General features: G+C 37.2%; 1 protein-coding gene across 2 annotated transcripts in view; it reads left to right on the top strand.

Annotated features, from left to right (window-relative positions):
• The window catches only part of Socs16D (Suppressor of Cytokine Signaling at 16D), a 188,634-nt gene that overhangs the window by 133,629 nt on the left and 37,343 nt on the right, over positions 1-17,662 (top strand). For both annotated transcript variants that reach the window (XM_090387438.1, XM_090387437.1), the window contains exon 4: positions 9,777-9,975. In XM_090387438.1, coding sequence (XP_090243564.1) covers positions 9,777-9,975 — 199 coding nt within the window. The remainder of the gene's footprint in view (positions 1-9,776; positions 9,976-17,662) is intronic.

Here is a 17,662-nt window from a genome sequence, read left to right as displayed (position 1 = left end):
AGAAAAATCCCATTTTTTATCAGGGCAAATTATATCTGCCATGCTTTCCATACATTGCTTAATAAACTCACCATTGTCATACGGTTTTGATTTTTTTTGCTATCAGGTTTGCAACCACATAACTAGCTTTTACAATAGAATCCATTTGAGTTATTTTTAAAAAAATAACTCAAATGGATTCTATTCTATAATTTTTCTTTTTTTTTTTTTTGGTTCGGTTTTCTTTTGAGACGCTGTGGAAGCCATGCTGGAATTTAAAAAAAAAATAGATTGAAAATTTGAAAGCAAGGTTTAATAATCAAATAAAAATACATGTCTTCTAAATAACCAAAAGTGTCCGTCGTTTACAAAGGTAGGTAGGAAGAAATATTATTAGTAATTTATTATCATCTCAACAAAGTTTCTTTTAAAAAAAACTTTGAGTGATAGACTTTTTCAGTTCCGCTATTTTTGTCTTTACGACACATTCCTTGATACGCACTAAATTTCGCAGCATGTTTTTGCGTGTAACAAACTCGCCTACAAATTAAGCAGATTGCCTTAGTATTTGCCTCGACAAAAATGTAGTCATCTGTCCACTTTTCGTTTAACAATCTTTCTTCTATAATTTTTCTTTTTTTTTTTTTTTTTTTCAATTCCTACTATTAGTTCACACTCTCCCTATATATATTTATATATCTTGTTCAAATTTTCAATCGTTAATAAAATACTTTTTTATTCATCCACTCAAGTTCAAATAAATTTTTTTAAACTTGTAGTGGATGACACTTGATGTTAATACAGTTTTTTCAAATATTAATTCATTAATTAAATTTAATTAATTAATTTTAGTTTTATATGGGAGAAAAAAAATTTCTCTTATATAAGATATTTAGCAGGATATAAATTTAGGAATAAAATTGAAATCAACAGGCAGTAGCTCAATCGGTAAAATGCAAGGATTTCAGTATTTTTCACGTGAAGGTGAAGAATGAGAGTTCAATTCTTGCGAAAATCAATAATTTTTTGATAAATTTTTGTTATTCATCCACTCAAGTTCAAATACATTTTTTTAAACTTGTAGTGGATGACACTTGATGTTAATACAGTTTTTCAAATATTAATTCATTAATTAAATTTAATTAATTAATTTTAGTTTTATGTGGGAGAGAAAAATTTCTCTTATATAAGATATTTAGCAGGATATAAATTTAGGAATAAATACTGTCAGTGGCGAAGCGTGTAGATCGCTGGAAAAAAATTTCTTTTTCAGATTCTTTTTTCATTCAGGGTTCTAGTATGAGTCAAGGAGGGAACAAAATGGAAAATGAAACATGTGAATAAAAATAATAGTCCAACACCATATATAGAAAGGAAAATGGAAAATTGCAAGGAAATTTGCTTTCTATTTTGCCACTTAATATTGTGATTCTGTCATATGTATATACATATTTATATTAATTGTAATTATTTAATAAAAAGTAACTAAAATAAAATTTTTCTTTGTTGACCTAAGTAGGAATTGACTTTAAAAAAAATTTTTTTATATTACTTGTTTTTGGTTCGGTTTTCTTTTGTGACGCTGTGGAAGTCATGCTGGAATTTAAAAAAAAAATAGATTGAAAATTAGAAAGCAAGGTTTAATAATCAAATAAAAATACGTCTTCTAAATAACCAAAAGTGTCCGTCGTTTACAAAGGTAGGTAGGAAGAAATATTATTAATAATCACTGCCTTTTACTTGCCACAAACACGTAACGTCTGCACCTTTCTTCAGTGTCAACTCGACTGTTTACATTGAAAGTCGTACCAACGTACCCATGGTACCCATAGAGACATCTATTGCTTGGTAAAAGTAGGAAGCAAGAGTGCTAGAGCACCATTTATTATGTCGAGAAGTAACTACTTGCATGGGCGGCAATTTTGAATAAATACAATTATTTGAGAATGATTTTAAGGAATCTCTCATTGCTAAAGAACATGTTAAATTCAAAAATGCATCGCTTATAAATTAATAGCATGTTAAAATTGTATTTGTAGTATTATTAATGGTATTTTTAGTCGCAATCTCAAAGTTTGTAAGTTTACAATTTTTGTTGGGCCGCATTCGTAGCCGTCCTGAGCTGCATGCGGGCCGCAGGTTGGACAAGCCTGCTATAGATTATAACGTAGTCTGAAAGGCGCCTCTGTAGCCACATGGGCAGGAGCAGCAGCACGTAGCACACGCTTCTTGATTAGAAGAGGGTTCGAGCCAGTGACCACCAAATACGGAGTATGCGGAAAGTTCGGGGAATGGCCACAGCATATCCCGGGAGCAATATTGCCTTAGTTGCTAATGCTCCTAAAAACCAAATAACAACAACAACAGTAGTCTGAAACATTACCATTAGCATTAGTAGAGGCATATGATGCAAGAAAGCAAGCTTATGCAGCATCAGCGAAAAAAAAAAACTCTCCCATTTCACCCCTCCATTCATTCCAAATACCTGTCCAGCTCAGCTTAAATTTATTTAGGCTATCAACTTCCACAACAAGGGATGGAAGTCTGTTCCACCAACCAACTACCCGCTGCCTAAAGGCAAACTTCCGCACATCTTTCCTACATCTGTCTTTCCTCAATTTGAATTTATGCCCTCTCAGGTGATTATTCTGAACAGGAGGAAGAATCCCTCAGCATTGAGCATGCTCAAACCATTCAAGTTTTATACACCTCAGCCAGATCACCTTGCAGGTGCCTAGTCTCCAGATGCTGTAATTTGCAAAACATAAGCCTTTCTTCGTAAGAGCAACCCTTTGTTTGCTTCACTAATCTTGTTGCCCTTCTCTGTACTCGTTCCAGCAGCTCTACATCCTTCTTGAAATGAAGCCTCCAGACCTGTACACAGTACTCAAGGTGTGGCCTGACCATTGCCTTATACAAGGGGATAATCACCTCCTTATCCCTGCTAGAAAAATTCCTGTGTATCTACAATGCTCGGAGAACTTCATGTCTGACCGTATCGTAACTCCCAAGTCCCTTTCTTTCACTACAGACTTTAGTTCATCTCCACCAAGTGTATAAGTTATTTTGGGGTTAATGTTCCCCAGATGTAAGACTTTGCATTTTGCTGGATTGAAGCATAACTGCCACTTCTGTGACCAAGATTGAAGTCTATCTAGGTCACTCTGAAGAAGCTCTGCTTGGCGGTGATCATTAACCACTCTACCGATCTTTACATCATCTGCAAATTTTGGCATCATGCCCTCTATCCCTTCGTTGATGTTATTTAAGAAAATCAAAAAGAACAGTGGTCCCAATACTGATCCATGGGGAACCCCACTTCTTACATTAACCCAATCTGAGGAATTACCATTTATCACAACCCTCTGTGGCGCCTCCGTAGCCAGGTGGGAAGGAGCAGCAGTGCGTAGCACATGCTTCTTGATTAGACCGGGGTTCGAGCCCGTCACCACCAAATACGGAGGATGCGGAAAGGTCATTCAGGGAATGACCACCGCATATCCCGGAGCAATATGGCCTTAGTTGCTAATGCTCCTAAAAACCAAATAACAACAACAACAACCCTCTGCTCCCTTCCCTGAAGCTATTCTACCATCCATCTGAAGATTTTCCATGTGATTCCAATCTGTTCCAGCTTATAAAGTAACCTCTCATATGGGACTAAGTCGCACGGTTTGCTGAAATCTAAATAAACAATGTCGATATTATTCCCTAAATCCAGCTCATGAGTGACCCTGTCAAAATAGCCAACCAGATTTGTTAAACATGATTTTTGCTTTACAAAACCATGCTGTGGTATCGTTCAGAATTCCATTTCTATCTAAATGATCCTGAATTCCACCCTTGATCATTGGCGATACCTTGGCACTTTTCCAATCCGAAAATCGCTCATGGGTCCAATGATGCTCTCATAATTAGCCTTAATGGTTCAATGCACTCACTCACTTGCTGCCTCCTTAAAATTATAGGATATATGCCATCAACCCCAGGAACCTTATTCACCTGTAGGCTTAAGTTTTTTCATTAAATAATCATGTGACATTTCAATATCATTAATTACTTATTTTTTAACTTTGCTGCCATAATTTCTCATTGACATAAATGGTTTTTCTTCTGTTGAATTCATCTGCAACATCAGCTGGGGTATCTAATACTATACTGCATCCATTACATAAGGGTCCTGTCTAATTTGTCCTCCTCTTCTTTGCATCTATATATATGAAGGATTTCTTAAACTCCCTCTTTGCCTGCAATTTCTCATAATCTACCTTTGCCAGCCTAACCTTTTCTGTGGCACTATTACAGATTGATTTGTAGCTGTTGTATATATATGCTTCAGACTTTTTATTGCTCTGTAACTTTTCCATGCCAACTCTTTCTGCTCAAGTAATCTAGCAACTTCATTATTCATCCAACTTGGAATCCTCCTCGTAGAGTATTTTTTAATGGTATATACACATTCAAGGCATCTGTGATTAATGTTTTAAAGGTATACCATAATTCAATTGTATTTGCTTTCTGTGAGATATCTACCCAGTTAATAGAGACCATGTAGCACCTGAAGCCATTGTAATTTCCTTTCCTGAAATTATAACCTGTTCCTTTGCCTTTAACTACTGCTGCCTCTCTCTTTATCGTCCACCATAGAACTTTGTGATCACTTCCTGCTACTGGTTCATGGGTGATGATCAGGTCTAGAATGTTCTTTTCCCTAGTACTTTCCGTGACATGTTGATACAAATAACAATCATCTAGTTGATTTAAAAATTTTTGTTCTCCATGTCCAGTTTCCTTCACATTTGCTCCAATAAATTAGAGGCAAATTAAAATCCTGCCCAATCCATTTGCATGTAGAGGCTCCCATCATAATCTTCACAATTACCTGGCCTGTAGGTTACTCCCACATTCATTATACCTTTACTTCCGACTATCTCACACCGTACAGATTCTATACTAGCATGCGAAACGTCTGAATCCAGGAAAGTTTTCATTGCACTCAAGCTGCTTTTGATAAGAAGCATCACTCTACCACCCCTTCTATCTGCAATATCATTCCTAAATACACTGTACATATCTTACTGAAACTTATCCTCTATTTCTAGGTATCACCATGTTTCTGTAAGTCCTATTATGTCAACATTATTTTTCCTAATCAGCAGTTCGAATTCACTCATTTCATTGACAACACTTCTGACATTACTGTATAAACAGTTAGAACTTAGTGTTCTTGTATTGACTGGAACTTGTGGGTTGGTCACTCACACACAAGTCAGACTTTTGTGGATTTATTGGATGATTGTTTTCTGCAGCAGCATGTTCGAGTGGCAACCAGAGAAAGTAATACTCTTGATCTGGTTATCAGCAGTGATCATTCGTGTATTAAAAATTTGCAGATAAAGCAACCACTAGGTGGCAGTGATCACAGTGTACTGATGTGGGATTTCCTTAGTTTTAATTACCATCAGGGGTAAAGGAAAGGGTTTTTGCTTCCGTAAAGGTGAGTACAGTGGTCTCCGACAGTGTTTAAATTCTGTACAGTGGGATAAACTGATGATGTTACCATCATCAGTTTGTAAATTCTAAGTGGGAAGCATTCAAGGAATTAATCGTGGAAGCTACTAAAAATTTCATACCTATTAAGAAATATTGTTCAAGGTTTAGGCTTAAATGGTTATCTAATGAACTAATGACTCGTAATAGTGAAGAAAAATGCATGGGATGCATATAAATTATCAAGCGACTCAGAAGCCTATGGCAGATATTAGCTAGTCTGTAATCAGGTGACAAAGGAGGTTAGGCAGGCGAAGGAAGATTACGAGAAATCCTTGGCAAAAGATGCTAAGAAAAACAGCAAGGATTTCTTTACTTATATAAACTCTAAAAGGAAGCGGATGAATCTGATTGGTCCACTTGACATTGATGGTTCGACTGTTGATGATCCTGCTCAGATAGCAAACAAACTGAATGAGTATTTTGCATCTGCATTCACACATGAGGAATTATTAAGGTTTGAAAATGGCAGAAGGTTATCAAATTGTAGCAGGATACTTAATGATTTTGTAATAACTGAAAGCAAAGTGGAGGAGAAATTGTTGAAGTTAAACATAAGAAAGGCACCTGGGGTGGATGGGATCTATCCAGTTATATTAAAGGAGGCGGCAAAGCAACTAAGCAAACCCTTAGCCGTAATTATGAGAGCATCCTTGGACTCAGGAGAGGTTCCCACGGATTGGAGATGTGCAAATGTATCCCCAATTCACAAAGGGGGATCAGAGGGTGACACGAGTAATTACAGACCAGTTAGTTTAACTTCTGTTCCGGGTAAAATAATGGAGTCACTGGTTAAAGATGCATTGCAGGATCATCTAGACAAGACTGCAGCAATAATTCAGACACAGCATGGGTTTGTTAAGGGAAAGTCTTGTCTGACAAATTTGATAGGGTATTATGATGTGGTTACAAAGGAACTGGATGCAAAAAATAATTTTGATATCATATATTTGGATTTCAGGAAAGCTTTTGACACTGTTGCGCATGGAAGACTATTGGTCAAATTGGAGCAGAATGGTATTAAGGGTAAGTTGCTACAATGGATAAAAGGATGGTTAAGTGGGAGAAGACAGAGGGTGGTAATCAATGGGTGCTGCTCTTCTTGGACTAATGTTATTAGTGGAGTCCCACAGGGTTCGGTGTTAGGTCCACTGTTGTTTTGTATATTTATCAATGATATTGATGAAGTATATCAGGCTTAATGTCGAAGTTTGCAGATGATACAAAGGTTGGTAGGGTTGTTAATGACAGTAATGGCAGTGTGCTACTGCAGCAGGATCTAGATAATTTGGACAGATGGGCTAAGAAGTGGCAGCTGAAGTTTAACCTTGACAAATGCAAAGTACTGCATATGGGTAGAAGTAACCCCAGAGAAACGTACCAAGTGTGTGGTACTACACTTAAGGTGGTAGAAAATGAAAAAGACCTGGGAGTAATTGTGCAGGCAGATATGAAGTTTTCTGAGCAATGCAGACAGGCTGCCAGGGCAGGTCATGGGGTTTTGTCGATGATATATAGGAATTTTGCTAGCAGGGAAAAGGAGGTGATTATCCCTCTGTATAAGGCAATGGTCAGGCCATGCCTTGAGTACTGCGTACAGGTCTGGAGGCCTCATTTTAGGAAGGATGTAGATTTACTTGAGCGTGTACAGAGAAGGGCAACAAGATTGGTGAGGGGAATGAAGGGCTCCTCTTAGCAAGAGAAGCTTAAGTTCTGCAAACTGCAGTGGCTGGAGACTAGGCACCTGCGCGGTGATCTGATTGAAGTATATAAGGCCTTGAATGGGTTGAGCACGCTGAATTCTGATGGGATCCTTCCACTTGTTCAGATTACGAACCTAAGGGGGCATAAATTCAAATTAAGAAAAGACAGATGTAGATTAGATGTGCGGAAATTTGCCTTTAGCCAGCGGGTGGTTAATTGCTGGAACAAACTTCCATCTGTCATTGTGGAAGTTGATAGGTTGAATAAATTTAAGGAGGAACTGGACAGGCATTTGGAGGGAATGGTGTGATTTTTTTTTTTTTTTGGCTGATGCTGCATAAGCTCATACACTTGCTTTCTTGCATCAAATGCCACTACTACTACCACCACCACCCTGGCATTAGCTACCTGCTCATTTAAAATTTTTCTGCCTTCAAAACATCTTGCTAATATGATCTATTGCAGTAACAAACAAGAATTCTTAAGGTATATGCAAGCATTGCTTTGACCAATATCATTAGATAAATGCATACCCATATCCCCTCGAACTAGCAGTTTCCCTGAACCTTTAAGGTATACTCAATGATATTGGCAAAAACCTTTGCACCACCTTTGTTTAAATGTATCCCGTCTCTACAAAACAGATTCCTTCTACCTACAGGTGCGGTCCAAGCTGATAAAAATTTACCCCCCAAAAGCCTTGCAGAGTCTTTCAAGGCTTTCAGCATATAATCCTTCCTATTGTGCCTGGGCAGAACACACAGACATTCTGACCTAACTCATGGCATTTCTTCGGAATTGTCCTATATTTATCTAACAATCATCAGATCGTGTGTGCTTAATAATATTCTCTTTACCCCACTTAAAATCTTACAATCTGTTGGTGACACCATTAATTGTTGACTTCAGGACCTGTAATTAAAAAATGTTATTGAAACTGCATGAAACTTGGTGTTACTATTTGAAGTGTTATGCATTAGATACAGAAATTAACACTGTACCACTACCATTTCATACCCAAGCAACAAACTTTTCAGATGCTTTTCATAGCTACTTTACAGTGTAAAAGAGCATTCAGTAACATCTGGTTTGGAATTTAGGAGTGTATGGAGCTTTGTTTTCTTCTAATTGGTTTTGTGGCTTTAGAAAGCTTGATAAGCCATAAAAGTGTTTGTGAGACAGCTCAGCAAATCTTTGAAATTGTTGTAGCCATGAAAACAAGCCATATTTAAGATTATTACCACAGTTACCTTATTTAAGAAAAATTTTAAAGTGAAATTTAACTATGCTGATGAATGATAATCTGCATTCATCAGCATAGAGTAGTGTTGTATCTTGTAATTGATTTGCTTAATAATACCTGCTACCCTTAGCTCACTAATTGCACTTAATGAAGGTTGTCATTATTGTACATTCTCATGAGATTCAAACCTCTATTAGTGTTATTCTTCTTATGAATAAAGCTGTATTGTATACAATTATTCTATATTAATAAGAATATAATATCGGTGTTTAGATACACCATAGATAACTCTTAATAAACTACAAAGTAGTTGTTGTAGGCATCATTTGCTGTTTCTCATATTGTGCTCTGCCTTCACGACGAGTTGCCATGATATTGCACTACTTCGAATAAGTAACTCTTCACTAATAGAGAAGACTATTGTTACTTATTCTCAGTTGAGTACCACCACCCAGACAGCACTGTTTCACGGCTATTGGCCGATCATCAGTGGGTGGGCAGGTACCCTGGTAATGCAGACATGACGACCCAGTTGTGAAGTTAATCACACAATATGAGAGATGCCAAGAGGTGTAGATGTCAATATTTAAAATAAATAAATGCACAAGGCCTAATACTTTAAGAGTTTGGTATCTATATAATATCGGTGTTTAGATAAACCATAGATAACTCTTAATAAACTACAAAGTAGTTGTTGTAGGCATCATTTGCTGTTTCTCATATTGTGCTCTGCCTTCACGACGAGTTGCCATGATATTGCACTACTTCGAATAAGTAACTCTTCACTAATAGAGAAGACTATTGTTACTTATTCTCAGTTGAGTACCACCACCCAGACAGCACTGTTTCACCTCTTGGCATCTCTCATATTGTGTGATTAACTTCACAACTGGGTCGTCATGTCTGCATTACCAGGGTACCTGCCCACCCACTGATGATCGGCCAATAGCCGTGAAACAGTGCTGTCTGGGTGGTGGTACTCAACTGAGAATAAGTAACAATAGTCTTCTCTATTAGTGAAGAGTTACTTATTCGAAGTAGTGCAATATCATGGCAACTCGTCGTGAAGGCAGAGCACAATATGAGAAACAGCAAATGATGCCTACAACAACTACTTTGTAGTTTATTAAGAGTTATCTATGGTGTATCTAAACACCGATATTATATAGATACCAAACTCTTAAAGTATTAGGCCTTGTGCATTTATTTATTTTAAATATTAATAAGAATATAATTTATCATTAAAACTATATATGTCTTAACTGTCTGTTTAAATTCCTTCTCCCACCCCCTTTTTTAGGCAATTTTAGTTTCGGTTGTTTGCAAAAGTTTCGAAGCAATACCATTGTGGATTTCATAGAAAATGCTGTGGCACATTCACGTAGTGGGCGGTATTTGTTTTTCCTACATAGACGTCCGGTGTTGGGCCCAATGAGAGTACAACTTTTACATCCTGTAACCCGTTTCAAGCAGGTTCAGTCATTGCAACATTTGTGCCGGTCAGTATTTTTTGACTTCTTACAAAGCACACTGATAAATCCATGATATAAAAGTGTAAAATAGTAAAAGTATAGCTTGAATACTTAGATAATATGCATAAGTAAATCTGCTGGTAATTTTTATTATGCAATCTTTAATTAATAAAATAAAGTAAATTGAAATTTATATCATTTAATGAACAGAATAGCACCAGCTAACTGTACACTTATAGTAATGAAGTGAAACTGAAATAAATATCTATATGCTCTGTGAGAGCTCCTATTCACTAAAATTTAACACAAATTGATAAATAATGATCATACTTTATTTCTAATTACTTGCTTTCTACATTGATAGGCTGAAAAAGACCTTGCTGGCCCTTATCAGCCTTGTTGACCTGTTTCAAACCCAGTTTTTGAAGTTCAAATTTGAAAGACTTGATGTTGGTTTGGTTGCGCATGTAACACATGTGCATTGTTAACAACCCTAGGTCTTGAAAGCTCTGTGGAATAACCAAAATGCTGTCAAGACTTGAAAATCTCAATGATTGGATTTCAAATCATTACTTAGTTACTTTGTAGTTGAGTGTGATTAATTTCTTTTTACTCTATGATGTATTCAGGATTCTGGTACACAGAAAATAATAACTGGAGCACAAATATACATGTAGTTAAGTGTCTTTACTTTGTAAAGACACTTTGCCTCAAAGCCCAGACAAATCAATTAATGAATTAATTGGGAAATTCTTCTATGTGTATGTATGAAATTCACTGTCTAACCATAATCTGTTGAAAAGATGAAGTTAAAAAACTTCAAGAACTCAGGAGGAATTTAAAACTACTCATTTTCTGGAAAATATTCACTTTCCTCCTGAAGGTTTATCGTTATAAAAAATGTGGAGGGACCAAAAGTCCTAACAGTGATACAGTCAAAGCATTGTTTATGCCTTTTGCAAACCACTCTTTAAAATTTATGCAGAGTGAATTCATTTGCAAGTGTTTCATCATGCGTAACCTTCTTTGGAAAACTTTTATTCTTTCTTTTCGGTTTCTCCACACTGTTGGGAAATAAAGCAAAAACACAGGAATGACAGTCAAAAGACTTGCCCACAGAAGGTGGAATGCACATTATGAATCTGTAAAAATGGTCAATATGAATTTGGAAAAAATAACTTCTGCACTACAAACAGTGCAAACCTCAAGAGAATATAGATACTAGAGGGACAGTTAATTTTATTATCATCCCTATGTGATTTTTTTCTTTTCAAAGTTATCTTTCTTTCTTGCACAAACTCCTACAAGAAGTTAACCTTACACAAAAATATTTGCAAACAGTCGAATTAAGCCTGGAAAAATGTGTTGTAAAGTTTAATCAAGAAAGAAATAAAATTGTAATAATGATAATAATAATAATAATTTATTTATCCCTATTTTATGTTACACTTTTTTGGGAGAACACATAAGCCAATGGCTTTTTAGGGGGTGTTCCCTTAAAAAATTATGAATATACAAATATATAATTTAAAAATGTACAGTTCTGAAATTGTACAGGTAATGTTCAACAGGAAAGACAAATAAATTGGAGTTTTTTTTGTACATTTCTTTACAGAAGACTTCAAAAAGCATCACTACTTATAACATCATTCACCTATGCACACGACTGTGTGCATAGGTGATCTCCCAGGTCGGAAGCTGCACGCAGTCGTGTCACAGGTGATAGACCCCATCTTAAACAAAAATACAAGTGGGGTCGTATATAGCATCAAGTGCTCGGAGTGTGGGGAAAATGAAATGGCACCTCAAGGATCATCTGGGGGAGCACACAAATGCAATAAGAAATGCGGATTGTGGTAAATCCGCCGTAGCAGAACATTTTTGGGAGAAGCAGCATCAGATCTCCCCGGATGAAGCAGTCATCGCGGATCGGGCGCATAGGTTTTGGGACCGCAGGTGGCTCGAGAGCCTACGAATTAGTTCTATTGAGAATAATATAAATAGAGACAGGGGTATACTTATTCATCCCCTCTTTGAGGCGGTAATCCTTGGAGGGGATGAACGTTTCCACCTGAAGTGCTCCCGAGCCACTTTCGGTTCCAACACTCATGGGAACAGTACAGGTGCTATAGAATTATGTGAGATGTACCATGAACCTGCTGGCATTTAGAGAGGCACTGCAGAACAGAAGTGTACTGTTGAGGAAGAAGGTGGAAGCCTTCAAAAGCTACAGTTATTTTAAAGCTTTTAATCTAGTATATTAATTCAGTATTTTATTAGTATTTTATCATTTTATTTGTATATTCACTGTAAATGTGATTATACTTATTTTCAGTTATTTTAGTGCTTTTAATCTAGTTTATTGTATTTTATTATCAGTATTTTATTTGTATATCCACTGTAAATTTAATTACACTTGTTTTGGTTGATCTACTGTAAATCTATTGTAAATTTAAATACAAAGTTATGATTTTGGTTTTCGTTTTTACTTCAATGGTTGGTGAGAAACGCTAAAAAATCATAGTATAATCCTATCCATAGTTTTGCCAAAGATAGCACATTGCATTCCACTTTCCATTTTGAGAAACCTTGCCCTACTCAATCAGCTTCAACTTCTCCAATATCCGCTACCAATTCCTTAAATGCCGATCTCCAGGTAATTCTCCAGTGGGGCAAAGACAATTTAGTTGATTTCAATCCTTCTAAAACTCAGTCTTGTCCTTATATCTCGTAAAAAGGATTCTTCTGCTCCTATGCTTATCTTTGGTGACACTCCAATTTCTAGGCAAAATGATATCATCTTTTGATGATTACCCTGACTTCTAATCTCTCTTGTGCATAAGCACATTACAAATATTGCTTCCTGTGCATCTAACAAACTTGGTTTTCTCTTTCGCTCTCGCCATTACTTTTCTTCCAAACAGCTGTTCACTCTGTACAGCTGTTTTTGTACTCTGTACAATTCTCCAATGCACCACTGCCTAAAAAAATGTGCAACTTGTGAAATGTTTGCCGAACTCTCTGGAACAGAACACGATCTAGCCAAGGAGGATGTCTTTGTGTATGCTAGGTGCAGAGAGTGTGTAAAAATTAGGTGCCAACTCAGGGTCCTGATGGGTATCTATGAGAGCTTGACGTGTAGGATAGATGCGCTCAAAGAAATTAATGAGGGGGCCCATCTAGCTCTCAGCTCCCGAACTCAACGCCAAAGCTCACTCTTGTGCATCAGGCAACACAGCGGCAATCTCCAAGGCAGAATGTGCTGGTCCACAGGAGTTATTGTCGGTGACTCTATTGTCAGGTAGACGGGTAATATATTGTGTAAAAAGGGATAGATGGAATAGGACCAGGGTATGTCTGCCAGGAGGAAAAGCTGATGATGTTGTAGAGCAGATATCATCTTTTAAGGGCACAAAGGTTGATATTGTATAAGTTGGCACTAATGACATTAAGAGTAAGAGATCTGCAGATTTACTTAACAAGTATAGGTCAATGTTTAAAAAAAGTCATGAGTTAGAGTTAAATTTGAAAGTGTCTGCAATTCTGACAAGACATGATAGGCTCTCATCACATACTCCCTCCTATCGTGTCGTGTTTCTGACAAGACACGATAGGAGGTGGTAGGTGACTTTCATCAACCGGTGAAATACCACCACTTTGCTTATTGGAGGCTTGAAGTGGTGAAATCCATGTTTAGTCTCTAGAGCAAAGTTTCCGGAATCCCCCCCCCCCCATACTTCTCCTTCAACCCATGCACGGTACTAAGTACTATAGGTTTTGATACCTTTTGTGTTTGGGGTTTTCATAAAAAAAAAAGGAGGGAGTATGTGATGAGAGCCTTGTCAATCAATTTGGCCCTGGAGGTACTGTGTAAAGGTGTGTTGGAAAACTGCTAGCTTGGGGGGATTCACAGACTAAAAAGTTTAAAGTAGCCACAGGCAGAGATGAAGGTGATTCTTGCACTACATTCTATTAGAATGTGCAGCAGCCTGGAGGGCAGGGTGCTGGGGTTTTCAGGGACTGATAAAAGTTATCATGAAACAAATAAATACATGGGCTGTGGTAGGGTAACTAAGAATATGAATAGGTACATGTAACACCAATTCTAGAAGTATAGTAAATAAATTTAATGAATTTGAATTGCTGGTTAAAATATCAAAGGTGGATAATGTTGGGATATCATAGATGTGGCGTCACACAGATATTAGGAATGCAGAATTGGAATTTGGTGAGTACAATGTGAACAGAAAGGATAGATAGGAAGGGAGGAGGGGTTATGCGGTTAATTAAGAAAAGTATAAAAAATGTAAGGAAGTGTATCCAGTTGACATAGATGGACAGTGCAATGTTGGGTCAGTTTGGTGTGACATAAGCACAGGGAAAGCAAAAATAAGAGTAGGAGTGTGTTATAGGCCTAATGACTCTAATGAGTACAATGAAAAATTGTACAGAGAAATAGTGGGCCAGTCAATCAGAATGTCTTATAATGGGGGATTTTAACTTCCCAGAAATTGACTGCAACTTGTGGGTTGGTCACTTGCACACTAGCAAGACTTTTGTGGATTTATTGGATGATTGTTTTCTGCAGCAGCATGTTTGAGAGGCAACCAGAAAAGGTAATATTTTTGATTTGGTTATCAGCAGTGATTATTCGTGTATTAAGAATTTGCAGATAAAGGAACCACTAGGTGGCAGTGATCACAGTTTACTGATGTGGGATTTACTTAAAGATATAATTACCATCGGGGGTAAAAGGAAGGGTTTTTCCTTCCATAAAGGTGACTACAGTGGTCTCGGTCATTTTTTAAATTCTGTACAGTGGGACCAACTGATAATGTTACCAAGAGCAAATTCTAAGTGGAAGCATTCAAGGAATTAATCTTGGAAGCTACTAAGCTTTTCATACTGTTTAAGAAATATTGTTCAAGGTGAAGGCCTAAAATTGATAGGTGGTAGATGACTTTCATCAACCGGTGAAATACCACCACTTTGCTTATTTGGAGGCTTGAAGTGGTGAAACCCATGTTTTAGTCTCTAGAGCAAAGTTTCCGGCATCCCCCTCTCCCCATACTTCTCCTTCAACCCATGCACGGTACTAAGTACTATAGGTTTTGATACCTTTCGTGTTTGGGGTTTTCATAAAAAAAAAAAAAAAAAAAAAAAAATGGATGTCAGATGAACTAATCAGACTCGTGGGAGAGATGAAAAAGGCATAGGATGCATATAAATTATCAGGCGACATAGAAGCCTATGGCAAGCGAAGGCAGATTACGAGAAATCTTTAGCAAAGGATGCTAAAAAAAAAGCAAGGACTTCTTTACTTATATAAACTCTAAGAGGAAGGGGATGAATCATGTTGGTCCACTTGTTATCAATGATTTGACTGTTGATGTTCCTGCTCAGGTAGCTGACAAACTGAATGAGTATTTTGCATCTACATTCACACATGAGGAGTTATTCAAGGAGGAGAGGGCCAGATGTTTATCAAACTCTAATAGGGAGTTAAATGATTTTGTAATAACTGAGAGCAAAGTAGAGGAGAAATTGTTGAAGTTAAATATAAGAAAGGCACCAAGCATAGATGGGATTTATCCGGTTATATTAAAGGTGGCAAAGGAAGTAAGCAAACCGTTAGCCATAATTATGAGAACATCCTTGGACTCGGAGGAAATCCCCTCGGATTGGAGATGTGCAAGTGGATCCCTAATTCACAAAGAGAGATCTAAGGATGACACGAGTATTACAGACCATTTAGTTTAACTTCTGTTTCGGGTAAAATAATGGAGTCACTGGTTAAAGATGCATTGCAGGATCATCTAGACAAGACTGCAGCAATAATTCAGCAACAGCATGGGTTTGTTAGGGGAAGGTCTTGTCTGACAAATTTGATTGGATACTATGATGTGGTTAGAAAGGAACTAGATGCAAAAAATAATTTTGATATCATATACTTGGATTTCAGGAAAACTTTTGATACTGTTGCACATGGAAGACTACTGTACAAATTGGAGCATTATGGTATTGAGGATAAGTTGCTATGATAGATAAAAAAGTGGTTTAGAGGAAGAAGACAGAGAGTGGTAATCAATGGATACTGCTCTTCATGGACTAATGTTATTAGTGGAGTCCTACATGGTTCAGTGTTGGGACCAGCGTTGTTTTGTATATTTATCAATGGTATTGATGAAGGCATATCAAACTTAAGGCCAAAGTTTGCAGATGATACAAAGGTTGTCAGGGATGTTAATGACAGTAATGGCAGTGTGCTACTGCAACAGGATCTAGAAAATTTGGGCAAATGGTTGAGAGGAGAAGGGGCAACTGATGTTTAACCTTGACAAATGCAAAGTACTGCATATGGGTACAAGTAGCCAGAGTCAAGTACCAACTGTGTGGTACTACACTTAGGGTGGTAGAAAATAAAAAAGACCTGGGAGTGATTGTGCAGTCAGATATGAAGTTTTTTTGAGCAATGCAGACAGGCTGCCAGAACAGGTCATGGGGTATTGTAAATGATATTTAGGAATTTTGCTATCATGTAAAAGGTGATTATCCCTTTGCATATGGCAATGGTCAAGCCATGGCTTGAGTACTGAGTACAGGTTTGGAGGCCTCATTTTAATAACAATGTAGAGTTGCTTGAGCATATACGGAGAAGGGCAACAAGATTGGTGAGGGGAATGAAGAGGTCCTCTTACAAAGAAATGTGAATTGCAGCAGCTAGAGACTAGGCACCTGTGAGGTGATCTGATTGAGGTTTATAAGGCCTTAAATTGGTTAAGCACGCTGAATTCTGATGGGATTGTTCCACTTTCTCAAATTACGAACCCCAGGGGGCATAAATTCAAATTGAGGAAAGACAGCTGTAGAATAGATGTGCAGAATTTTGCCTTTAGCCAGCGGGTGGTTAATTGCTGGAAGAAACTTCCATCTGTTGTTGTTGTGGAAGTTGATAGCTTAAATAAATTCAAGGAGGAACTATACAAACTTTTAGAAGGAATGGTTGTGTGAAATTGTTTTTTTTTTTTTTTTTTTCTGGCTGAGTAATTATGAAATATGCATTTATAAACAGGTATCAAAAAATAATTGCATGATATGATGACTGTGTTTGCAATAAAAAAAATACGCTAACTGAATTTTGTGAAAAGTTAAAAAGTATTTTACATAACAATAAATGAATTGTCATATGTTTCTATAGTAATGATATTAAGAGTAGGAGATCTGCAGACCTACTTAACAAGCACAGTGTATTGATGAACAAAAGTCACGAGGTTAAATTTCAGTGTCTGCAGTTCTGCTTAAACACAATAGGAGGGAGTTTATGATGAGAGCGTTGTCAATCAAATCAGCTGTGGAAAGATTGTGCAAGGCTCATAGAATGGAATTTTTCTCTGTGTTCTGTGCTTGTTAACAGGAGACACTGCTTCTACAGGGATGGAATACACTTAAACAGAAAGGGTGCAAAAATATTTGCTGTGCTATCGAGGTGGGTCAGAAAATTGACAGCTTGTAAGATACACAGACTAAAAGCTTAAAAATAGCTGCAAGCCGAGGTGAAAGTGATTCTTGCACTGCTTCTACTGGAATGAGCAGCAGCCTTGAGAGCAAAGTGCTGGGGATTTCAAAACTGTTGGGGGGGGGGGTAGTCGTCATGAAACAAGCAAATGCATCGGTTGTGGTGTTAAGGTATCTAAGAGTAAGAACATGTGCATGT

This window comes from Mastigoproctus giganteus, chromosome 13 (assembly GCF_048544385.1).
Source record: "Mastigoproctus giganteus isolate SK-2022 chromosome 13, ASM4854438v1, whole genome shotgun sequence".
NCBI lineage: Eukaryota > Metazoa > Arthropoda > Arachnida > Uropygi > Thelyphonidae > Mastigoproctus > Mastigoproctus giganteus.
The sequence above is the reverse complement of the archived record's forward strand: the minus strand, read 5'-3'. Positions and strand labels throughout refer to the sequence as shown.